This window comes from Urocitellus parryii, chromosome 3 (assembly GCF_045843805.1).
Source record: "Urocitellus parryii isolate mUroPar1 chromosome 3, mUroPar1.hap1, whole genome shotgun sequence".
NCBI classification, from domain to species: Eukaryota; Metazoa; Chordata; class Mammalia; order Rodentia; family Sciuridae; genus Urocitellus; species Urocitellus parryii.
In genome coordinates, this window is record NC_135533.1 from 34,015,757 (window position 1) to 34,042,488 (window position 26,732).

The 26,732-nt window shown below is 35.8% G+C and overlaps 1 protein-coding gene across 2 annotated transcripts in view; it reads left to right on the top strand.

The window, feature by feature from the left end:
• Positions 1–1,892: 1,892 nt before the first annotated feature.
• The window catches only part of Mios (meiosis regulator for oocyte development), a 35,248-nt gene continuing 10,408 nt past the window's right edge, over positions 1,893–26,732 (top strand). The window contains exons 1-8 of one of the 2 annotated variants that reach the window (XM_026391560.2): positions 1,893–2,016; positions 2,920–3,015; positions 7,556–8,889; positions 9,207–9,305; positions 15,494–15,748; positions 18,159–18,328; positions 20,937–21,002; positions 23,994–24,152. In XM_026391560.2, the coding sequence (XP_026247345.1) occupies positions 7,596–8,889; positions 9,207–9,305; positions 15,494–15,748; positions 18,159–18,328; positions 20,937–21,002; positions 23,994–24,152 (2,043 nt within the window). In that variant the 5' untranslated portion in view covers positions 1,893–2,016; positions 2,920–3,015; positions 7,556–7,595. The other variant, XM_026391559.2, reaches the window with a different exon arrangement.

Here is a 26,732-nt window from a genome sequence, read left to right on the forward strand (position 1 = left end):
CATGGGCATATAATTCTGAAAGAAGACAACTATAGGTAAGAAAAGAGATGACTGTGTATATGAAATTGTGGTGAGTATTACCAAGGAAATTATGGCTGAGAGGAGCCCATTTATATGTATTCTGTGACAAGTGAGCAGTGTCTTAAATAAAGGGAGAATATAAGTCATGCATATTTCTGCTAAAAAGCACCTAGGCAGAGGGAACAGCAGTGCAGAGGTGCTAAGGCAAGAGTACACTTGCCAAGTTCAAGAAACAGTCCAATCACAGAAGACAAACAAAAAGAAGCTAATGAAACGGAACAAAGTCAAGAAACTATTTCAAGAGGGAGCAAGTATTCCAGTGTTAAAAGCTGCAAGGGTGAAGCTTTGGCCATTGGAACTGGCAGCACAAAGGTCACTGTGACCTTTACAAATGGTGTGGCAACTCTAAAAAATTGAGGAGAATGAATTCTGGGAATACACAAGAAAATGGAATTAGAGAGAACAAGTATGGTCCTCTCTTGAGGGGAACATGGGAGTGAGAACATGAAGGTAAAGAACCAGTAGAAATTAAGAGGTTGCATATATATGCGAAAGGAGAAAGCAAATGTTACCAGGTCTCAGAAAAGGAGAAATATATAGGGCTCCTTTCCTTTCTCTTTGGCAGCTAAAAGAAGATACAAATGGAAGTGAAGGAAGATGTTGGTGGAGGGAAAGAAGTAGGAGGAGGATGTGGGGATTCCTACCTAATAATTTTTCCCCCTCCTTTCTGACAGAGGAGGCAAAGTCATCTCCCGAGATTAAGGGGACAGGTTTCCTCAGTTATGTATGGCAGGAGTGGATAAGTCAGACATTTGTATTGATCTGAGATGGTGTGGGGAGACTTGGGGTCAAGACCCAAATCACTGAGAAGATTCAACAAGATGGTGTTGAAGCGATGAGTCCTGCTATATCTTTCTTCTCTCGGCAAATGATTTGGGCATTGTGATGTGATGTTAGATTAATTACATGAGGGTCATTTGAACATAAGCACCCACAGTCAATCTGATAAACCCAGAAAGCTAATAGATGAATAATGACAGACTAAACAGGGACCCTGGACAAATAATGATTCACGTTCTGGAAGGCACTGAATAGGACCTGGAACATTTCGTCACACTACTCTGAAATTAAAACTTGTGAATTGCTTATTTCTGGAATTTTCCATGTAATATTTTCAAACCTCTGTTTTATATGTGTGTGTAACTGAAAACCTGGAAAGCAAAACCATGATTAGTGGAAGTACTACTGTAGCTTTTGCTATGCCCTCTCCCATGCCCCAGCACTTGCTTGTTCCTCAGCCTTGGAAGTTTCTTCTCTTCCAAGCCTTTCTGACCTGTCTTTCCTGGCTAATCCCATCCATACTCATGGTTCTTGTCTCAGCCTAGTGGTCCTCAAGGAAGCTTTGCTGACCACCCACCCACACTGAGCTGCAGTCACTCCTGTGTAGTATTCTGATGGCCTGTTTCCTACAGGGACCCTGTCATTTAATTGTCACCCAGCATTCAACAAGGTGCTGGGTACTCAACAGGTGTTCAAAAGACTTGTTTGTGCAGTGATTAAAGGGTGAATACATCCTGAACCCCAATCCTACTACGTCTCCCGCAATAATTTTTAATAGAAATGAAAACTGATAGAGGAATTAATATAAAGGTGCTTGAAGACCACACAGAGCAGCAGGGGACCGGATGGGCCTCAGGCTGCACGCTTAGACTCTCTTCGCTGGGTCCCAGAAGCAGGTCTTGCGGGGAGACCTGGGCGCTGGGGCGGGAGGCGGGCCTCACAGTCCCGGGCTCCGCCCCGGGGCGAGGGAAAGGCGGAGCTAGCGGGAGAAACACGCCCCTTCCGAGGCCGAGAAGTGGTGTGGGGCCTGGGCCCCGGCGCGGTCCCCGGTCACGCGCCGCGCGCGGCCGCCATCTTGCCCGTGTCCGGCTCCCGCGGCGGGAGGGGCGGTGTCCAGGCCGGAAGCGGCCGTGCGGCGACGCGCTGCCACCCCAGGTCAGTGAGTGCGGCTCGGGCCGCGTCTGTGCTCTCCTGGCGTCGGGGCCGCCGCAAGAGGCCTGGGAAAGCCCAGCTGACAGGGCCGGGCGGCCGCGGGCCCGGCGTAGCCTCAGGTCCTGTCCGGGTAGTCGCCTTCCGCGCTGTGGGATGATAACCGCGAACGGCGGCCGGCCCGGGCCCTGCTCGGGGACACCGGAGCCGCGCTGCAGCCTCCGCCTCGGCGGGTTTGTGCCCTTCCCAGGCTTTGAGGAGAGGCTCAGCCAGGTGTCTGGAGCGTGGGAGTCGCCCGCAGATTCCAGGTTTACCCGGAATAGCAGCGCGCCCCATTCAGTTGAGCCCTATTAAATACTTCTTGAAGGGTTTCTCACCTGGTGAGCTCGATTCTCTTCAGATATGGGTAGTGGAAATTCCTTCAGAGGATGAATAAAGTCTCTTTGCTTTGCTAAATTTGCTTAGCAAATGTCAGCTTTCGGAGGCCTTTTGCATAGTTATATTTTAAGGGAAATTTGGATATGTGCAGTGCATCCTGAAGGTGGCAATACTGGAGATTTCTTATCACCTCTATACTTATACAGCAATTTGGCATGATAAGAAAAGTAGAACACAATAACAACAACAGCACGTGATTGCATACTTTGTATTATTGTAATGTATTGGACTTCTTTCTAGGGTTGGGATGTGCTCTAAGTGTAAAATAACATGGAATTTCCAAGACTTGGCACAAAACAAAGTTCTTAGTAATAATTTTTTACATTAATTATAAATTGAATGTTTTTGATGGTTTGGGTTAAATAAAAATTATATTTTAAAGTTTAACTCCATCTATTTCCTTTTACTTTTTAAATGTGGCTGCTACAGAATTTTAAGTCATATGGCTAATTCTTTATTTCTGTTTGTTAGTGTTGTTAAAAATGTTCTGGTGATGAACTCTGGCTCAGTATGGCTTTCTTTTGCTGAGAAATCATTGAAAGAAGTGATCACTTGTTAAACTTGAAGGTGAGAATCTAAATGTAAGCTGTACTTATTGCAGACTACCCCATCTACACTTGATTTTTCAGTGTCTCCACTGTTTGAAAACATTAATTTCCAGGGCTTTGTAAGATAACTAACATCTGTGTGAAGCAAAGAGCTCATCTGATTTGTTTGTAACAACTTTGTAAGATGGAAATAAAATAAATTCATATCAGTTTTATGGTCATAGATTATTAAGGAACTTGTTAGGGTCTAAGCTGGTGGAGGGACTGAGTCCAGGTTGTTTTCTTTACTTTCCAGCATATACCTAGTTGTGTGTGTTTATTAGCAAGGATCCATCTATGTTGTGTATTGGATTTCTTAAGAGGGTGGTTATAGATGCAGTTCTCTACAAGGCCAATTTCATAATGTGCAACCTGTGTAGTAGCATAGGGCCTAGCATTTACAGTGGCTAACACTGTAAATATTAAAGCTCTGCTGTCACCATCTTGAAATTTAAAATTTTTTTTTTTAAATAAGAGGGTCCTGCATTTTTGCCCTGAGAAAATTACATAGCTGATCCTCTTCCTATACAGTAACCTAGGATGGAAGTTTAGAGTTCTTGGAAAAGAGCTCAAACATCTTTATTCCCAGACAAAATGAAAAGAATTTGTTAGTTTCTTTCTGTCAAGTTCTGAACTTCTGTAAGTTACTGTAATTAGTTTTGTTGATGGTAATAGAAATGTTTTAAGTGTGTGTCATCAGAAAAAAATGCTGATAATTCTCCATTGAAAATCATGTAAATCAAAAAAATTTTTTTTAAATTGCAGCCACACTTTCTATTTGTGTTTTTGAGATGGATTTTTCCATGAGGCATCTAGTTTTCTTACCATAGACCATTTCTTTAAAAAGCAGATTCTGTAATGGAAGCTTACATAAAAAGTGTGTTTATTTAAGTATTTATCTTTCAATGAAATAGAAAGATGGATCACATCTCAGGATATCTCCAGTTAAGAGACTTCCTTTTGTGAGAGTGTTAGTATGATTCCTCACTTTCAATGTCTGTTCCTTCTTGTTATCTTAGCTACTTTCTGTTACATAAGGTGCCTCTTTTTTTTTCTTACACTTTCAAATTCCTTTTAAGATTGAACTGTACTTCATCACTAGAATGCAGATTTCATTAGACCAGGGACTTTATCTGCCCTTGTTCATTGCTGTGTTCCCAGCATTTAGAATGGTGCCTAGACTATAGAAGGTGCCCAATCAACAGTTACAGAATAGGCCCAGCATGGTGGTGCATGCCTGTAATTCCAGCAGTTTGAGAGGCTGAGGCGGAAGGATTGTGAATTCAGAGCCAGCCTCAGCAATTTAGCAAGGCCCTAAGCAACTCAGTGAGACCCTGTATCTAAATAAAATACAAAAAATTAAAAAGGGCTGGGATGTGGCTCAGTGGTTAAGTATCCCTGAGTTCAATCCCCAGTACCCCAAAACAAAACAATTATAGAGTAAATAAAATCAATGTATTAGAGTAATCATGTAGGATGACTTACTTTGAGGCTCTTGCCCATCATTGAAACCATTTATGACTTTGGGTACTTTGCTCATAGCATGGTGCCAGCTTCTAATAGAAAAAGGAGTAGAAGAAGATAGAAGTCTGAAGGAATTGGTAAAACTTGGAAATAGCAGTTATTATCTATTCAGATGCCTAGCACTGTGCTGGGTACTACAAATATAATGAAACAAGAATTTCATCTATTCCTGGGAACTTATAATTTAGTAATAGAGGATTTAGAGGAGAAAAAATGTTCAAATAGAATACCTGTCTAAGAAGGACAAAATAGTTGACATAAAAGTTGAGGAGGTGTTAACTTGGCCAAGAAGAATGAAGAGTGTTTGAACCATTAGAAGCATCATTGGCAAAGTTATAGTGATGGGGGTCAGAAGTAGATTTCTAGGAATTAAAAAGAAGAATAATGTAATTTGAACACAGAGGGCAAGAATAGTAGTGTGCTAACAGACCAAAGCAGCAGGTAGAAAAAGGTATTAAGAGTTTTGTAGGTTAGATATTGTAACTGGTTGAGTTTGTAAAAAGATAATTTTGATATTCTATAAAGGGGATTTCTAAAGGATCAGAGTAGAAAGATGAATAAAAGAATTGCTGAATAAGCACCACAGACCAGATATGTTATATACCTTCTTATGGAGTTAGTTGAACCTTGAGACTATCTTGTCTAGTAACACTTGTTCTCTTCCTGGGTGGAAGAGAGAAGGTAAATACTTGGCTTGATCTAAGATTAGGGAAAGGCAAACCCAAAGTGGAAAAGAAATGAACAAATTGAAGGTATTTTAAGAATTTAATTGAAATGATTTAGCCTAGCTTCAGAAATGTTAAGTAAATAAAGTCACTATAAGAATTCTTAAATGTTTTTCTTAGTCACCTAAATTATGTTAGCCTATGAAATTCTAGACTGGTAATTCCTGATGAAAACTGCAAGATCAAAAACCTAAAGAATTATGTTTGAATTGAATTACTTAATATAATTTTAGTAGGAGTCTGTGTCAGACTCTATACCTGATACTGGAAATAGAGATGAATGAACCATATCTTCACCTTAGAACTTGACAATCTGGTTTTACACATAACAATCACAATGAAGATTGCAGATGTGTTTGTTTTAGTCAGGTTTTTGTTGCTGTGACAAAATACATGAAGAAAGCAACTTAAAGGAAAGATTTATTTTGACTCACTGTTTCAGAGGTTTCATGTTCAGTTGGCTTCATTGCTCTAGACCTCTGGTGAGGCAAAACATCACAGCAGAGAAGGTATGGTGGATCAGGGCTGCTGATTTCATGGCAGCCTGAAAGCAAAGAAGAAGGGGCTGGGAACAAGATACAGTCCCCAAGGGCATGTCTGTAAGGACTCACTCCCTTCTACTAGGTCCTACATCCTGGTCTCCACCACTTCCCACTAGTTCATTCACATTATGAATCCATCAATGGATTAATCCATTGATGAGGTTTAAGCTCTTATGAACCCATCATTTTCTGAAAGTCCCAACTCTGAACAGTGCTACATTGGGACCAAGCCTTCAGTACATCAGCCTTTGTGGAATATTTCATATCCTCACTATAAAATTATTCATTTTGAATCCAAATTATTGCTGCTTGCTAATCTCAGAAGCAGACATTTATTTATAGGCAGCCTTTATTATTAAAACATCAGTTTTGACTAAACCAGTTTTATTTTGTGCTTAAACTGCTAAAATACTTTCTAAAAGTTATGTATTTACTGGAATACATGATTGGAAACTAAGAGCCTTTAATTATCACTTCATTTAGTTTCCCAAAGAGTAATGTGTATGTACTGATGGTGATAAATGGGATGATCTTATATAAAACACAAGCGTGTTTAATAGTTATATGTTTATTTTAGTTTAGAAAAAATATTAGCACATTATATCCATGATTTATGGAACTCATGATAAGATTAAAATCAATTTTAAGATTCTTAAAACATCAGTTTAAAGAAAAATATTAACAGTATTGGTGATACATGAAATTTGGGAAACACTAATCTAAGTCAACTGTTATATAGATAAGAAAATGAAGCCCTTCTCCTTACATACAGCAATTTTGCCAAGGCATATAACTAAGGTACAGCAAGCTAGAAATAGAATTTAGTCATTCTAATGTTCATAAGTTTGTAGGTACATATGAGAAGTATATAGAAGCCTGCTTTTTATTAAAAGTTGAAGGAACCTCTGTCTTGATATCATATTGTACTTTTAATTTGTATTGTCCTATGGTGTACATGTGGCTATTTATATTAAAATTAATTAAAAGTAAGTAAAGTTTAAAATTCAGCCAAGCTTGGTGGCACATGCCTTGTAATCTCAGTTACACCAAAGGCTGAGTCAGGAGGATCTTGAATTCAAGGCCAGCTTGGACAATTTACCCTGTCTCAAAAATAAAACTTAAAAAGAAGTGTATTGGAATACAAGAAGCTCAGTGGTAGAGTATTTGTGTAGCATGCATGAGGCTCTGAGTTTCATTCCCCAGTACCAAAAAACAAACAAGCCAAAATAAATTCAAATTAGCCACATTCCTAGTGCTCCTCAGTCACTTGTGGCAAATGATTCCCATATTAGACAATACAGATGTAGAGCATTGCTATTATTGAAGACAGTTCTGTTGGGCAGTGCTGCTCTAATTACTTAGGAGCATGTTTCAATTATGCTTTTAAGTTTCCCCCTTCAAAGGGATGGTACTTAGTAATTTGCTCATGCAGTGAGGTTAGTATAATCCTTACGTGAAATTGAAGGTATAGTAACAGTATGATTAAGATAATTGGTCATGGAGAATAAAGCCAGGAGGGGGAGTCTCAGATTCCTGCTAGCTCATTTTATTGAAGGAAGTGGTTTATCAATATATATTGTCTTGTATTGTAGAAGATGAAGAGAAGAAATACAAATATATTGAAAAGGAGGATGCTTTTGTAGAGATTTTTCTGACTTTCTGAATAGTTTGTTCAAATTAAGAATAATATTTTATTATTTTAAACCTCTTATTTTTAAATGCTTTTTAGTGAATGGACCTGACTTGACTCTTTGAGCACATCAGTAAACATGAGTGGTACAAAACCTGATATTTTGTGGGCGCCACATCAGGTTGATAGATTTGTTGTATGTGACTCAGAACTGAGCCTTTATCATGTGGAATCTACTGTGAATTCAGAACTCAAAGCTGGATCTTTACGTTTATCTGAAGACTCTGCAGCTACATTACTATCAATAAATTCAGATACACCCTATATGAAATGTGTTGCATGGTATCTCAACTATGATCCTGAGTGTCTCCTAGCAGTTGGACAAGCAAATGGTCGAGTTGTACTTACAAGTCTTGGTCAAGACCATAACTCAAAGTTCAAAGATTTGATAGGAAAAGAATTTGTTCCAAAGCATGCAAGACAATGCAATACCCTTGCATGGAATCCACTGGATAGTAACTGGCTTGCTGCTGGTCTAGATAAACACAGAGCTGACTTTTCAGTGCTAATATGGGATATCTGCAGCAAATATACTCCTGATATTGTTCCCATGGAAAAAGTGAGACTTTCAGCAGGTGAAACTGAAACAACATTATTAGTAACAAAACCTCTTTATGAATTAGGACAGAATGATGCATGTCTCTCTCTCTGTTGGCTTCCACGAGACCAGAAACTACTTCTTGCTGGTATGCATCGCAACCTAGCCATATTTGATCTTCGGAATACAAGCCAAAAGATGTTTGTAAATACAAAAGCTGTTCAGGGAGTGACAGTAGACCCATACTTCCATGATCGTGTTGCTTCCTTCTATGAAGGTCAGGTCGCAATATGGGATCTTAGAAAATTTGAGAAGCCAGTTTTGACTCTGACTGAGCAACCAAAACCCTTAACAAAAGTAGCATGGTGTCCAACTAGGACCGGTCTGCTTGCCACTTTAACAAGGGATAGTAATATTATTAGATTGTATGATATGCAGCATACACCCACTCCCATTGGAGATGAAACTGAACCTACAATAATTGAAAGAAGTGTGCAACCTTGTGACAATTATATTGCTTCCTTTGCATGGCATCCAACAAGTCAAAATCGAATGATAGTTGTAACTCCCAACCGAACAATGTCTGACTTCACTGTTTTTGAAAGGATATCTCTTGCCTGGAGCCCAATTACATCTTTAATGTGGGCTTGTGGTCGTCATTTATATGAATGTGCAGAAGAAGAAAATGATAATTCTTTAGAAAAAGATATAGCAACAAAAATGCGCCTTCGGGCTTTATCAAGGTATGGACTTGATACAGAGCAAGTGTGGAGAAACCATATTTTAGCTGGAAATGAAGATCCACAGCTCAAATCACTCTGGTATACTCTGCACTATATCCTTTATATTGTGAATTTGTGAGGTAATCGGGTAGAAGGGTTCTTAAAGTTTCCTGAAAGGTCAGTCTCTAAATATACTGAATGTTTTCTATGTAAATACAGGTTACATAATATTAAAATTATGAAGCAGAATTGTGCAGAACTCTTGAACTTGAAATGCTGCTTTGTAAATTGTGTAGGAGTAATAAAAGCATACAATACAACAGAACCATATTATTTGCATGAATGCCTATTTTGAATTGGCTCCTAATCAAATTTAGTTTGAAATATTTTATTATACATCATCACTAGTATTTCCTATGCATTTAAATACTTATGAAGCAGTATACAGAAGATATGGATCAAAAATCTCCAGGCAACAAAGGATCATTGGTTTATGCAGGAATTAAATCAATAGTAAAATCATCTTTGGGTAAGAAAATTCCATTTTATTTTCTTGAAAATGTTTATAATGTTTGTATGCTTATTTTGTCACCTATCATTTAGTTGAAAGTAAGTAATTATTTCAGGATTCTGTACATAAATACCCTTCTATTTTTGTTTTCTGATTAGATATTTTAGTGAATTGTTAAGTTAAATGCATAAATATATTAACATCCAAAATCCATTTGGGAGGAAATTTTAATATTTTTTTAGTTGTCCATTGACCTTTATTTTTCATTTCATTAATTCATCCAGCAAATATTTATCATGTGCTGTGCACCCAATATTATTGCAAGAATGGGAGACATAACTATGGGGTATCTCTTTATGGAGATTGAGCAAGATCAGTATCATCTCTTATCTTGAAGAGTCTATATTCTAGTTCAGAATATGGACAAGTAAACAGGCAGTTATAATATGAGGAAAACAGATTATTATAAGAAGAATTCTAGCCAGGCATGGTGGTACACACCTGTGATCCCATTGACTCAGAAGTTTGAGGCAAGAGGATCACAGGTTAAAGGCCAACCTCTGCATCTCAGCAAAACCCTTAGCAACTTAGCAAGACATTGTCTCATAAAATAAAAAGGATTTAGCTCAGGTGTAAAACACCAATGGGTTTAATGCCTAGCGTGAAAAAGAAAAACAGAGAATTCCTAATCTGACGGTTAGGATTAGAGGTTTCCTGGAAGAGGTAAAGGCAATAATAAGGTCCAGACAGGGAGCATCAGATGTAGTGAGCCTAGGGGAAAAAGCATGGCACAATTAATTTGGTTGGTACAGAGTATGAGGGATGAAGTGAAGAGAAGAATAGAAGGCTAGAAAGTAAGCAGTAGACTAACTCAGGAAGGACTTAGAAATTATGTTAAGGATTTAGGGATGTTTATCATTCTGCAACAGGGAAAGCAAGGAAGGATTTTAAAGGGTAGTTGCAGAGTTAGATTTGTGTTTTAGAACTTACTTTGTGTATAATGAGTTAGAAGGGGGATCAAGATCGATAGTAGGGGTGTTAGATATAAGCCAAAGTGACCAGGCAAGAAGTGATGATGTCCTTATCAAAATTAGTGGCAGAGCCTAGGGAAATATGGGTAAATAGAGAGTGGGACAAAATTTAATGGTTAATTGGATAAAGGGGATAGAGAAGACAAAAAAAAAATCAAAGATGGCACATATGTATTTAGTTTGGGAAACTAGTTGATTCTGGTACCAGTTAATTAAGATAGGAGGAACCCAGAAAAAGTGGGTTTAAGAAGAAAATGTTTATTTTAGAGCAAGTTGAAAATCAGGTGGCTAATTAGAGATGTCCCATGAGCAATGGGATATGAGTTCAAAGCTCATGGAAGGACTATAATCAGAGAAAATAGGTTAGAAATAAAATTATATTTGATGGAACAGATGAAACTATTCAAGGTAATAGCAGAATGTTGTGTAATAAAGAGTTCACCAGATTTTTACCCAACTTAATGAAAATATTTTATCTGTAGTCCAGCTATTCAGGAGACTAAGGCAGGAGGATCACAAGTTGCTAGCCTTGGCAACTTATTAAGACCCTGTTTCAAAATAGAAAGGACTGAGAATATACCTCAGTGGTAGAGTGCTGGCCTAGCATGTGCTAGGCTTTGGGTTCAGCATCTAACACTGAAAAAAAAAAAAAAGGATTCAATTCTGACCTAGATACTTTGTCTATTCAAAATTACTTCAAGATGGGTGGGGTGGCAGGCATGCCTCTAATCCCAGTTGCTTGGGAGGCTGAGACCAGAAGATTGGAAGTTCAAAGCCAGCCTCAGCAAAAAGTGAAGCACTAAGCAATTTAGTGAGACCCTGTCTCTAAATAAAATACAAAATAGGGCTGGGAATGTGGCTCAGTGGTTGAATGTTCATGAGTTTAATCCCCGATACTCTCCCCTGCCCCCAAAATTAATTCAAGCATCAAAATAGGATTTTAGTGGGTTTTTTTTAAACACTAAAATGTTCTGATAAACAGTGGAATATTTTATTGCTTTGTTATTTCATACACACACACACACACACACATACTCAGACACACACAGGAATGGCATTGTATCTGATTGCTGATTTTGAAACAAATCTTAATTATTTTTCAGATATATTAAAAATTCTTATATTAAAATCATATGATTATTAAAAACACATAAGGGTTGAGGTTGTGGCTCAGTGGTGTAATGCTTGCCATGTGAAGCACTAGGTTCGATCCTCAGCACCATATAAAAATAAATAAGTAAAATAAAAAGGTATTGTATCCATCTAGAGCTAAAAACTATTAAGGAGAAAAAAAAAAATGTGAGCTGGGTGCACACCTGTAATCCCAGCAGCTTGGGAAGCTAAACAAGAGGATGGAGAGTTCAAAGCCAGCCTCAGCAACAGCAAGGCACTAAGCAACCCAATGAAACCTTGTCTCTAAATAAAATGTAAAATAGAGCTGGGGATGTGGCTCAGTGGTACTCCTACCCCAGGCAAAAAACACATGATGACATCATCTCTCTTAGTTGATAACCCTAATTACTTGTAGCATAGTTATCTAGGTATAAAAGGGTCTCAGTCAAAATATGTAACAATATTCATGCAATTGATTTAAAGGATATGTTTCCATTTTTTAGCATTAAGCTCTTTGGTTTCATGTATATTGATTCCTATTTCATGACAAAATTTCTGTAAAAGAAAAACTCTTAAATTCTATTATTAAACTGTAAGAAAATGTTTGAAAAATGTTATTCTTTGCTCACCTATTTTAAGTTGTTATTTTTTACTATTTATTAAATAATAATAGCCTTAAATCTCAAATTTTGGTAGTATGAAAATAAATACCTCAGAGCTTCTACCTGAAATATAGTGACTACATCCTACCCAAACAAAGTCAAAAACTTCTTTTCAAAAGTGCCCTTTTAACTCCTTGGCCTGAAATGGCAATCGTAGTCAGTTAAAAATAAAAGTTATTTGGGGGGCTGGGATTGTGGCTTAGTGGTAGAGCACTTGCCTAGCATATGTGAGGCAATGGGTTTGATCCTCAGCACCTCATATAAATAAATGAATAAATAAAGGACCATCAATGTATAAAAGAATATTTTTAAAAATATTAAGTTATTTGGGACTAAGGATACAGCTCGTGATGGAACATGTATATATAGCATGCATAAGGTCTTGGGATAAGTTATGACACCCTCCAAAAAATTTTTGGACTAGGGATGTAACTCTGTACTCAGCATGTACAATGTCCCATGTTTGATTCCCCAAACCACCAAATAAATAGTTTCAAGCTAACTTTCAAAAAATGCTTTTATTAGTGCATTATAGTTACACATAATTGTGGGGTTCATTTTTGACATCATCATACATGCATGGAATATAATTTGCTTTGTTTCAGTTCCCAGTACTACTTCTTTCCCTCTCCTCATTTCTCCCCCAGCTACCCTTCCTTTATTATTTTCTGTTTGTTATTTTTTTAAATTGGTGCTTTAAAGATATACATGAAGGTGGAGGTCACTGGCATATTTCTATGTGTATACATATATGTTATTTTTACATATGTGTGTGCGTGTGTGTATATTATTATGTAGCATAATTTGGTCAATTCCATTCTGTAGTTCCTCCCTTTCCTGTCTTTCCTCCTTCCCACACACCCTCCTTAATCTACTCCACTATTGGCTCTTCTCTTTTCATGGGACCCCCATCCTCCATCCCTGTTCCCTTCTCTGCACCTTCTCCCCCATTTTGCTCTAGCTTCCATATGAGAGAACATTTGACCCTTGACTTTTGGAGCTTGGCTTATTTCACTTAGCATGATGATATTTAGTTCCCTCCATTTACCAGCAAATGCCATAATTTCATTCTTTGTGATTGAATAAAACTCCTTGGTGTACATATACCACATTTTCTTTATCTACTCATTTGTTACTAGCATCTGAACTTGTTCCATAACTTGGCTATTCTACGTTGCAGTGCTATATATAAACATTGATGTGCCTGTATCACTATAGTATGCTGATTTTAGATCTTTGGGATATATACCAAGGAGTGAAACAGCTGGGTCCATTTCTAGTCTTTTGAGGAATCTCCATACTGCCTTCCAAAGAGATTGTACTAATTTGCAGTCCCACCAATAATATGTAAATGAGTGTACTTTCCCCCACCTTTCTTGCCAGAATTTATTGTTTGTTTTCTTGAAGTTTGCTATTCTAGTAAGATGAAATTTCAGTATAGTTTTGATTGGTATTTCCCTAATTGCTAAGTAGGTTGAACATTTTTTTTTCATATATTTTTTGGCATTTGTATTTCTTTTGAGAAATGTCTTTTTAGTTCTTTTGCCCATTTGTTAACTATTTTTTTTTTCTTTTGGCAGGGGGTTGTTTTTTGAGTTCTTTATATATTCTGGATATTAATCCCCTATCAAAGGAGTAGCTGGCAGAGATTTTTCTCCCATTCTATAAGCTCTGTCTTCACTTTCTTATGTTTTCTTTGCTGTGCAGAAACTTTTTAATTTAATGCCACTCCACTTATTGATTATTGGCTTATTCTTGAGCTCTAGGGATCTTGTTAAGGAAGTCAATGTCTGTGCCAATATTCAAAGTGTTGAGCCACTTGGATTTAATTTCTGTGCAGGATGAAAGATAGGGATCTAGTTTCATTCTTCCACATAAGCATATTATCTGTGTTTAAGTGTTAATTGGTCATTTTCAGATGGTGTTTTGCAGAGCCCTAACTGGGGTGTGTGTATATGAATGTGGTTTTCTTGGCCGAATTCAACCATAGAAAGAAGTTGAAGGTGCATAGAGAAGAGGATAAATCAAAATTCCTAGGAAAGGGAGGGGATGGGATCTAGAGCACAGATTTGGCTTTAAATTGGAAGTGCATCTCTACTCCATATTAACCAAAGGCAAAAGGGAAAGGATAGGATAGGAAGGATATTTAGATTTCAGTGATCAGAGGCTGAGAGGCTAAAGATTCCTTGCAGTTGTAGAACTAAGATATCCATTTTTCTGCTGTTTGATAGTCATGGACTGTCCTTAGGTCTTTGTTCCTTGCCACAGGTCCATACCACAGATCTTCTTGCCAACATGGAAGCTTTTACCTTTTAAAGACCTGTAGATCTCTATTCTGCTGCTTCTATCACTTTGAAACCCTCTTTTAAAGGACTCACTTGATTAAGTCAGTCCTATTGGGATAATCTTGCATTCATTGACTTAAAGTCAACTGAAGATGCTAATTAAATTTTATCTGCAAAATTCTTTTACCTCTGCTATATTCTGTAGTTTACAAGCAAGTCACAGATTCCTCTTGCACCTACGGAGAGAATTCCCATTGTATTTTCATTATAGTACTTACCTTAAACTGTAAATGCACTTTGAACACTTTGAAGCCTATGATATGATCTCATCTTGTCATGTCTTGTACCACAAAACAATGTTTGGTCAACAAAGATGGTCCATCTCTCCTTTATGTTTTTTATATTTTTTTTTTTGAGAGAGAGGGGTGGGGGGGAGAGAGAGAATGAGAGAATATCTTTTTTTGTAGATGGACATAATGCCTTTATTTTTATGTGGTGCTGAGAATCAAACCTGGGTTATGCCCATGCTAGGTGAGCGCTCTACCATTGAGCCACAATCCCATCCCAATCTCTCCTTTCTTGATAAGGAACACATGATGATGGTACATAGAAGGGGGACATAGGGAGAAAGAGAGACAGAGCTTCTACTGCATCTCAGGTAGTGAGGATACCTTGCAAATAAAACAGATATGTTACCTTCCCTCTTGGAGCTCATGATCTATTGGGACAAAAGATAAGATGAAAGTAAATAAGTAAATTATGTGAGCTTATATATGTGTATGTATAGGAAATGAAACAATTGAGTGGTGGGTTATATGATAATGGAAGAATTATAGATTAGGGCGTCAAGGACATTTTTCTTGAAGCAATGACTCAGCTTAGTTCATCTGAGCATTTCTTATTCCAGTAGCTCTTTGGTAATTAAACTAATTGTTTTATTTAGAAACATGCAAAATGTTTTATTTGTGGCATTCCTTATTTATGCTGTCATAAAATTGTGACTACAAAGTTGAATGTCCTAAATATGTTGTTTAAATATTTTTCTGTGAAACTAACCCTCCCCCAATATATTTCAAAATAACAGTAAACAACATAAAAATATTTTCTGTTTTTAGGAATGGTGGAAAGTAGCAAACACAATTGGAGTGGGTTAGATAAGCAAACTGATATTCAGAATTTAAATGAAGAGAGAATCTTGGCTTTACAGCTATGTGGATGGATAAAGAAAGGATCAGATGTAGATGTGGGGCCATTTTTAAACTCTCTTGTACAAGAAGGAGAATGGGAGAGAGCTGCTGCTGTGGCATTGTTCAACTTGGATATTCGACGGGCAATCCAAATCCTGAATGAAGGGGCATCTTCAGAAAAAGGTATTAGGTTATGTTCTAAGAACTGGAAGTTCATAGAGTTCTTCAGAGAAAGGATGCTGATAATTTTCAAATATCTATCTAATCAATATTTTATGTAAATTTTCATTGAAAGAAAAATTAGTACAGTACTATATATCAGTAAATATTAACCCGTCCCATTTATGTATACCTTAGTTCAGGTTTGTTAAAAAAAAAGATGCATCTTAAATGTCATTTTAATAATATTAGGAATTTTAGTACTTTTCTATTTTAATTCACATAGATTTAAAAAAGTTATTTCCTTAAAGATTAGGACTACTTGTTTAGAAGCATTTTTGTGACACATATTAGCTTGTATTTTAGTTTATACTCACTCATTTGGATGTTTATTGGCTGACCATTAGAAAACTATAAATAATATTTTTACTTTGACCAATATAAATTCCTTTTTCTTTTAACTTTTTGTTATGACTTTATTTATTTATCTTTTATGTGGTGCTGAGGATTAAACCCAGTGCCTCACATGTGCTAATCAAGCAGTCTATTACTGAGCTATAGTAACCCCAGTCCCCAATATAAATTCTTACAAAAAGGACATTTGAATCTACAAAAATGCTTCTATTTGAGTCTGGTGATTAAAACATATTTTCTATGTGATATGCTTTAAAACTATAGAAATATAATAAAGCATTTTGCCAGAGGATCCTTAGAGAAACAAATCTTAATTGAAAACTTCAATTTTTTTTCTTACCAGTAATATTTCACTTGAAAACACTTAAGATAAGGCTATTGATTTTTAGTACACCTAGCAAATTATATCTGAGTATTCAGAATATTTACTTAAATTCTCACTTGCTGGTTCATTTTAAAACTGTTATAATTCAGTAGTCCTATTAAGAAAATAACATGAAAATAACTACAATATATTTACTGCAGTCTGAAAGTTGTAAAATGTACTATTTTGCTCAAATGGGCATCTTTTCCTTTAGCTTTGCTCTAACAAAAGTCTTTTCCATTTGAAAGTATAATAAATGATATGTGATGATGGAAAAAGAATTGGTATTTAAATTCTAGAATGCAGTGTCTGGGCTCAGAATGTAGCTCAGTGGTAGAGTGCTTACCTAGCATACTGAAAACTCTGGGTTCTCTCATAGCACTGAAAATAAATCAATTTCTAATTATAATTTTGCCATATAGCCTAAGAGCCTTATACTTTCCAGTTCAGGTTTACCTGGAAAACTTGGTGATAGATTTCAAAACCTGTACAGACAATAATGGAAAAATATCATTTCAGTGATTTTAATAACTTAAGAACTTAAAAAAAGATTTTTGAGTCAAGCATTTCTTTCCACTTAGAAATAAATTCTTCTACAAAGATTTGCTTTTTAATTTTATTTTAAAGTGTTTACAAGAGTTGGCAGAGGAAGTAATCATGAAATAGATTAGGGAAAATGTAAAAATGAAGAATAAAGCTGTTAACGTAAAGTGGGAGGTGCTGGAAAATAATGGTAGAATAAAGCAATGGAGAATAAGGAAACTATAATAAATGTAGAAAATATTGAAGAGGCAATTTTTTTAAAGAGAGAGAGAGAGAGAGAATTTTAATATTTATTTTTCTTAGTTTTCGGTGGACATACATCTTTGTATGTGGTGCTGAGGATCGAACCCCGGCCGCACGCATGCCAGGCGAGCGCGCTACCTCTTGAGCCACATCCCCAGCCCCTGAAGAGGAAAATTAAGGAGAACTTTGTTTTCTCTTTTAAAGCTAAACTTATGTTAGAAGGCTAGGCAGCCACAGGGCTGAAGGCCAGGTTGCAGCTTCCTAGCAGCCATATAAACAGAAGAACAAATCTATTGGTAACAAATGCTTTGTTGCAATTATGTCTAAGTGAAATTCTCTGGTAGTTCTGGTAGCTCATTTGTCCTAGAAAAATTAAAAGTATAATACTATAATAAGAATGCTGAAGTACTGGCTTTGCAGTTGATGCTTATATACATACATATGTGCATTATATATTTAAACATAGGAAAATGAAATTATTTTGAAAATTGCATCCTGAGATGCAAGTAATATTTACTGTCAGTGTTTTGAAATAGCTCAGTATCCATGAACTTGATAAAGTGGGTAGTAATTTTGATACTAAATAGTAACATACTGTATAGGAAACTGCCTAGAATGCGAACTTGAAAATTAAAAGATGTCCTGCACAGGGTTTGCAAATATATGTATGAGTTTTATAAAATGGAAAATTTTTAGTTGTAGTCCTTGCTAAATTTTTCATTCTAAATCAAAATCCTTATACTAGTGGGCTCATTTTTCTGGGTGTGAAAGTTTCCCCCTGATTTCTCTTTGTTCATTGTTCAAGAAATGTGGAAGAAGGGGATATTAAGTTTTTCTCTCTTTGATTAACTGGCTGTTTTTAATATACAGGAGATCTGAATCTCAATGTGGTAGCAATGGCTTTGTCAGGTTACACCGATGAGAAGAACTCCCTTTGGAGAGAAATGTGCAGCACTCTACGATTACAACTAAACAATCCCTATCTGTGTGTCATGTTTGCATTTTTGACAAGTGAAACGGGGTCTTATGATGGAGTTTTGGTAAGCAAATTTGTTTCCCCAAACCCTCCTTTGAATTAAGTGTGAGTATTAATCTGTTAAAATTTTCAAATATCTGTTGTATAAATCATGTTTTGATGCATATTATATATTTTAAACGGATTTGATCCATGTTATATGTAGTGTTAACAGATATAAAACTGGATTTGACTTTTAAAAATTTATAAATATAATTTACAGATATACAAGGAATAACAATTTCATCCTTTAGCTTGAGAACCGAGCTTGAAAATCTACAGCTAAATAAATATAAAAATATATTCGCTATTTAAATATTTTGTGTGTGTATGTAACTTTTTTTTAACTAAGTAAAGTCATTCATGAGCACTTGATCAGTTTTGATAAGGGTTGACATACATCTTGTCTTAGTATTTGTCATTTATAGACTTATTCCTGTTTGCAAGATTGCTTAATGAAATGATCACACTACTTGTAGTAGACAATTTCATTTTTTTCTTATTTGGTCATTTTGTTGTTATTTTTTTCTTTCCTCCTCTACGCACCTATCACCAAATAACTGAATAGCTTCTTTATCACAAAGAGGGGAAAGAATGACATGAGATATGCTTATCAGTTTTTAGTTGTTGGATTTTAAGCTTCATATTAGTACCATATGGCTTACTTTGCACTCTTAGGCATCTTTTTATCAAGGAGAAGAACTTTCTACATTAAAACTTATTTGTTTTTGTTATTATAGCATTTCTTATAAAATAAACTTTGCTTGAGTAATGGATTTAAATGTCAGTCCCTAAGAATTTATAAAAATATGTATTTCATTGGGATATCTTATGAATTTTTTAATAAATATTAATGTCTGTTTTGGCAAAATCCATACGCCAAATATGTTGTTCTGTTACTTTTAACAAATTAGTATTAAACTTTTCTTACCACTTCAAATTAATATCTAAAAAATGTTTTGTAAAATGTTGTTATTCCTTTTGTTAAGCAGATACTTTTTTTTTCCCTTGGGTGTAGGAGGTTGAATCCAGGGATGCTTTACCACTGAGCTACATTCTCAGTCCTTTTTATTTTTTTACTTTGAGTCAGGATCTTGCTAAATTGCTGAGAGTAGCCTTGAACTTGCAATCTTTCTGCCTCAACCTCCTGCATTTCTGGGATTACATAAACGTAAGACATTAACATTGTATCTTGAAGAAATAAAATGATACTTTGGGAAGTGAAAGAATAAGACTAGAAAAAGAAGTGAATTTATAGTTAGAGAAATGTATTGTTTGAATATTAAATTTGCATATTTTTAGTTATGTGATCTATAATAAGTATCCTTCCTTTCTTATACCTAATTTTGGGTGATTAGTAAGGTATAGCTAAGAAGGAAGTAATCCAAGCTGTTTCAAGAATATAATTTTTACTTGATATATTTATAATTAATGTTACATTTTTTTAATATTAAATTGCATAAAATAGTGAAAAGTACTGAATTGGGAAGTCAGATAAAGGCCTGAATCCTTTTCCTGCCAATTACTTTTGCCATTCATTTAACATTTTTGAGCTCTAATTTTTCTCAGCTGCAAAATGAGACCATACTTAAAACCTTTAGAGATCAAAATTATAACACATGGAACCAACTCAAGAGTTTGTTAGGGCAGAACCATATCATATAATTGAGAAAGTACACTAAGATAGGGATCGACTGAAGGAATGTATGTTTAAAGAAGGAAAACTGTTTCATAGACTGGCTGCAGTAAAATTAGGATCTTTTTTCTACCTTCAAAATTATTTTGTATTAATCACAAAATTTATATTTTCCTAAATTCATACTAAACATCTTTCAACATATTTTTACAATATTGTAAGTATATAAAAATTAAAGTTATAATGTCATGAAAAATTTGTCACAGACCAATTATATAAAGGTATTTTACTTCAGACACAAAAATATGTCTGTTTACTTGTAAGATTTAAAACTTGTCACTTTGGGGGCTGGAGATGTGGCTCAGCGGTAGCGCGCTCGCCTGGCATGCGTGCGGCCCGGGTTTGATCCTCAGCACCACATACCAACAAAGATGTTGTGTCTGCCGAGAACTAAAAAATAAATATTAAAAAAAATTCTCTCTCTCTCTCTCTCTCTCTCTCTCCTCTCTCACTCTCTCTTAAAAAAAAAATTACAACTTGTCACTTTGTATTTAGAAAGATGTATGAGTATTCTTTCTAAATTCTGTAGTGGTATACCCAGTTCACAGACTTGTCAATTAACTTAACCAAGAAAAGATTGTCTAGTGTCCTTCAATTTAATATCTGTGATGTAAGGATTATATGCCATCTTAAATTGGATATACTATGCACATCACTACTAATATTTTATGTTGGAGTTATATAAGACTGAACTGAATCTTCTATAAAATTGTATTTGGTCTCTACTTGAAAGATTTTACTTTTAAGGACAACAATCTCTAAGTTTCCTTGGAGTTACATCAAAAAAGGCATCTTAGACAATAAATGGCTTTTCCAACATGTATACAATAAGTTAACACATTTGAAAATAAAATTCCATGTTATGTGTATAAAATATTTACTCTAACATTTTAAAATTTATAGTGTATACAGCTAATTCCTTGCTTTTTCTTTCCAGTATGAAAACAAAGTTGCAGTACGTGACAGAGTGGCATTTGCTTGTAAATTCCTTAGTGATACTCAGGTGAGAACTGATTTAAATCTACATTTGAGGTGCTTAATTTTTATTATCACTTAATTAAGAAACTAATATTTGTATATAATTATTCATATGTGGGATTTATGCATAAATTCTTCTAAAAAGTAAGGTAGTTTTTTATTACACTGAGATATTGTAAGCATGTCTATCAAAATTAAATTTACTTGTTTAGAATATTGACTTTATATTTTAGTTTATTATCATTTTGAGGAGAAAGATTAGTTAGTAGATAAAAATGTTAAACTCACTTCTTAGTGATGCTATAAAAGGGTTCCTTCTGTTTCAGCAGAGTACACAGTTACTGGCTGCCTATGTTATGATATAGTGAGGGAGAAATGCATGTAAACAACTAGTAATGCTGTACACTCAGTACTGTAATAATGATAACATGCTGAGAGAATGTAGAGGAATCTTAGCTGAAGTTGGAATGGAATGTATTTAGGGATAAACTAAAGGAAATGCTTGTTATTAATGATTTTGAAATTTCCTTACAAGTTTAAGAGTCTGACTACTAGAACTAATAAATGAATTCAGTAAAGTGGCAGGATATAAAATTAACACACATAAATCAAAGGCATTTCTGTATATCAGCAACAAAACTTCTGAAATGGAAATGAGGAAAAACACTCCATTCACAATATCCTCAAAAAAAAAATAAAATACTTGGGAATCAACCTAACAAAAGAGGTGAAAGATTTATACAATGAAAACTACAAAACCCTAAAAAGAGAAGTAGAAGAAGATCTTAGAAGATGGAAAAATATACCCTGTTCATGGATAGGCAGAACTAACATCATCAAAATGGCGATATTACCAAAAGTTCTCTATAGGTTTAATGCAATGCCAATCAAAATCCCAACAGCATTGCTTGTAGAAATAGAGAAAGCAATCATGAAATTCATATAGAAAAATAAAAGACCCAGAATAGCAAAAACAATGCTAAGCAAGAAGTGTGAATCAGGCAGTATAGGGACACCAGACTTCAAACTATACTACAGAGCAATAGTAACAAAAACAGCATGGTACTGGTACCAAAACAGGCGGGTGGACCAATGGTACAGAATAGAGGACACAGAGACTAATCCACAAAGATACAACTATCTTATATTTGATAAAGGAGCTAAAAGCATGCAATGGAGGAAGGATAGCATCTTCAACAAATGGTGTTGGGAAAACTAGAAATCCATATGCAACAAAATGAAACTGAATCCCCTCCTCTCACCATGCACAAAAGTTAACTCAAAGTGGATCAAGGAACTAGATATCAAATCAGAGACACGGCATCTGATAGAAGAAAAAGTTGGCCACGACCTACATGCTGTGGGGTCAGGCTCCAAATTCCTTAATAGGACACCCATAGCACAAGAGTTAAAAACAAGAATCAACAAATGGGACTTACTTAAACTGAAAAGTTTTTTCACAGCAAGAGAAACAATAAGAGAGGTAAATAGGGAGCCTACATCATGGGAACAAATTTTTACTCCTCACACTTCAGATAGAGCCCTAATATCCAGAGTATACAAAGAACTCAAAAAATTAGACAATAAGATAACAAATTACCCAATCAACAAATGGGCCAAGGACCTGAACAGACACTTCTAAGAGGAGGACATACAATCAATAAACAAGTACATGAAAAAATGCTCACCATCTCTAGCAGTCAGAGAAATGCAAATCAAATCCACCCTAAGATACCATCTCACTCCAGTAAGATTGGCAGCCATTATGAAGTCAAACAACAACAAGTGCTGGCGAGGATGTGGGGAAAAGGGTACTCTTGTACATTGCTGGTGGGACTGCAAACTGGTGAGGCCAATTTGGAAAGCAGTATGGAGATTCCTGGGAAAGATGGGAATGGAACCACCATTTGACCTAGCTATTGCCCTTCTCTGACTATTCCCTGAAGACCTTAAAAGAGCCTACTACAGGAATACTGCCACATCCATGTTCATAGCAGCACAATTCACAATTGCTAGACTGTGGAACCAACCCAGATGCCCTTCAATAGATGAATGGATAAAAAAAAAGTGGCATTTATACACCATGGAATATTACGCAGCAGTAAAAAATGACAAAATCACGGAATTTGCAGGGAAATGGGTGGCATTAGAGCAGATTATGCTTAGTGAAGCTAGCCAATCCCTAAAAAACAAATACCAAATATCTTCTTTGATATAATGAGAGCAACTAAGAACAGAGCAGGGAGGAAGAGCAGGAAGAAAAGATTAAAATTAAACAGAGACATGAGGTGGGAGGGAAAGGGAGAGAAAAGGGAAATTGCATGAAAATGGAGGGAGACCCTCATTGTTATACAAAATTACATATAAGAGGTTTGGAGGGGAATGGGAAAATAAACAAGGAGAGAAATGAATTATAGTAGATGGGGTAGAGAGAGAAGATGGGAGGAGAGGGGAGGGGGGATAATAGAGGATAGGAAAGGTAGCAGAATACAACAGTTACTAATATGGCATTATGTAAAAATGTGGATGTGTAACCGATATGATTCTGCAATCTGCATTTGGGGTAAAAATGGGAGTTCATAACCTACTTGAATCTAATGTATGAAGTTTGGTATGTCAAGAGCTTTGTAATGTTTTGAACAACCAATAAAAAAAAAGTTTAAGAGTCTGTGATTAGGTTTCATATTGCCATTGTAGAAAACAAGAACTCTGCAGATTAAAATGGGGACAATACTCTTTAAAAAATAGTAAACCATCCATAGTTTTTAAATAAAATAACTTTTCAGAATACAGTAAATGTCTTGCTTTTAAAAATATTTTAAGTGCATATGGATACTGCATTGAAGATTGGAATAGATGTAGACTTCTTGAGAGAGTACATAGCTGGCTTTTGACAAAGGCTTTTGTTTTAAGATGTTTTTCATTAGGAATGAAATTGTTTCGTGTGTAGTAATTTTCAAGTACAGAATATGTAGTGAAACAGGTTACTTCAGAAAAATCACTTTGAATTTTTCAGTTAAATAGATACATCGAAAAGTTGACCAATGAAATGAAAGAGGCTGGAAATTTGGAAGGAATTTTGCTTACTGGTCTTACTAAAGATGGAGTGGACTTAATGGAGAGTTATGTTGATAGAACTGGAGATGTCCAGACGGCAAGTTACTGCATGTTACAGGTTAGTGCAGATTGACAGCAGCTTAAAAAAAAAAAAAAAAAACGTGGTTTGTCAGGCATGGTGTCACATATGTGTAATCCCAGCAGCTCTGGAGGCTGAGGCAGGAGGATTACAAGTTCAAAGCCAGCCTCAGCAAAAAGCAAGGTTCTAAGCAACTCAGTGAGACCCTGTCTCTAAATAAAATAAAAAATAGGGTTGGAGATGTGGCTCAGCAGTTAAGTGCCCCTGAGTTGAATCCCTGGTAACCACCACCTCAAAAAAAGCTAAACTACATTGTGTATATTCTGTATTCCCTCAATTGAAAGTAAGTATGCACTTTTGCTTGCTTGGGATTTTTGGAAGGCATTTAGCTTCAACCTCGTCAGATGATGTACTGTGGACTTGCGAGTTAGCTTACTGTCCCTAAGTCTCCTTATTGGGTTATCCACCTTTTTCTTTGACTGTGGGAAGTACCAATCATGACTTTGTCTGAACTTATGTGAAGTTAAAATGGAATAGGGAAACTTCTCTTCAGTTTCTCCAGTTGTTGACTGAACTATACCTTCTATAAACGAGATAGCCAACCAGGCATGGTGGTGCACTCCTATAATCCTGGAGGCTCGAGGCTGAGGCAGGAGGAGGGAAGTTCAAAGCCAGCCTCAGAAAAAGCAAGGCACTAAGCAACTCAGTGAGACCCTGTCTCTTTGTAAAACATAAAATAAGGCTGGAGATGAAGCTTAGTGTTACAGCACCCCTCGGTTCAATCCCCCAGTACCAAAAAAAAAAAAAAAAAGAGAGAGAGAGAGAGAGAGAGATACCCTTTCCCTGATTTGTCTTGCAGTCTCATCCAGAGTACCAAAGGCAAGTAGTACCACAGCTCTCTTAACTCTCACTTTCCCTTTTTATTATCAGTGTTATTTATGTATTTGTTTATTTATTTTCCGTCAGCTTTTATTGTCTGGTGGTTAAAACCAGATTCCTGGCAAAGATTGCCCTCTATTTTACTTTTGTTGGAAGTGTGTTCTGATTCTTTCCCTGAAATTTCCTGTAATATTCTAGCTAATTTGTCCTTTCATGGATCAATACTTTTTCTTGCCCTCTTCCTTTTACATAATATGAAGTTGTGCTCTGTACTGGGTAAACATAGTAAAATGCCTACTCCCGCATGCTACCTTCCTGTGAACATGTTCAAGTGCTGGCCCATAAACTAGAGTAAACTAGTAAACTTGCATATGGTATCAAGATACTGCCTCTGAAAGAAGGTATCCTTTAACATTTTTTTTCTTAACTGAAATAAGATTCTAGCTTTTAAATTTGTTGACTACAGAGTGTAAATGGGTTAGTAACTTTTTTTTTTAGTTGTAAATGGAAACAGTACGTTTATTTTTTTATTTTTATATGGTTCTGAGGATTGAACTCAGTGTATCATACATGCTAGGCAAGCGCTCTACCACTGAACTACAACTGCAGCTCCAGTAACTTCTTATTAATTAATAAAATATATTTAAAATGTAAGTAGTAAATAACAATGTTTTGCTTTTATAAAATCTAGTGTGGACAGGCAACCTCCCAGCAATATGGGAGGTTGAGGCAGCCTGGATTTTAAGTTCGAAGCCAGCCTCAGCAAATTAGCGAGGCCCTTGGCAACTTAATGAAACCCTGTCTAAAATAAAATTTTTTAGAAAGTGGGGAGGCTGGAGATGAAGTTCAGTGGTAAAGTGCCCTTGGGTTCAATCCCCAGTACCAAAAAAAAAAAAAAAAGTCTGATAATGCCATCTATTAATTGGAATGTTCCCTCCATTCACATTTATATGGTCAAGATTAAGTCTACCATCTTACTATTTGTTTTCATTTGCTTTTTCCTTTTGTTCCTGTCTTCCTTTTCTGCCTTTTTTGGGTTAGTTGAATATTTTTGTGTTTCACTTTATTTCCCCTACTGGCTTTTAAGCTATACCCCTTTTCATTATATTTTTGTTAAGGTTAGATTAACCTGAGGTCTCATATATGTATCCTTAATCATCAAAGTCAGTATTACACCATACTTCACATTTCACATTTCACACTTCACACCTGACAAGTCATTCTTCCTATTGCACCCTTTTCTGTTCTTACCCCAAACTTGGCTGTTTCTTTTACTATATACTTGGAGATTAACAAGTGTTACAATAGTTTAATTTCATTTACATACCTTCTCCTTTGTCCTACACTCAAATATTTAATTTATACATATATTATAGACTCCATCTTACAATGTTACTGTTTTTCCTTTTAGCAGTCATTTGTCTTATAATAAATCATGAGAAGACAGGAAATAGACTTTTTAATTTAAATATTAATTCATTTTTAATTAAATATTTTATTTAAATACTCCTGGCATTTATTATTCCTCCTGTAGAAATGAGTTTCATGTACTATAATTTTCCTTTGGTCTTTTTCTTTAGGATTTCCTATAATACAAGTAATGGCTTCTCTCTCTTTTTTTTTTCTTTAATTTTAGCTGAAAATATCTAGTTTACCTGTTTTTTTCCTTTAGCACATTAAAGATGTAGTTTCAGCCAGGCACAGTGGTGCACACCTGAAATCCCAATGACCTAATACTGT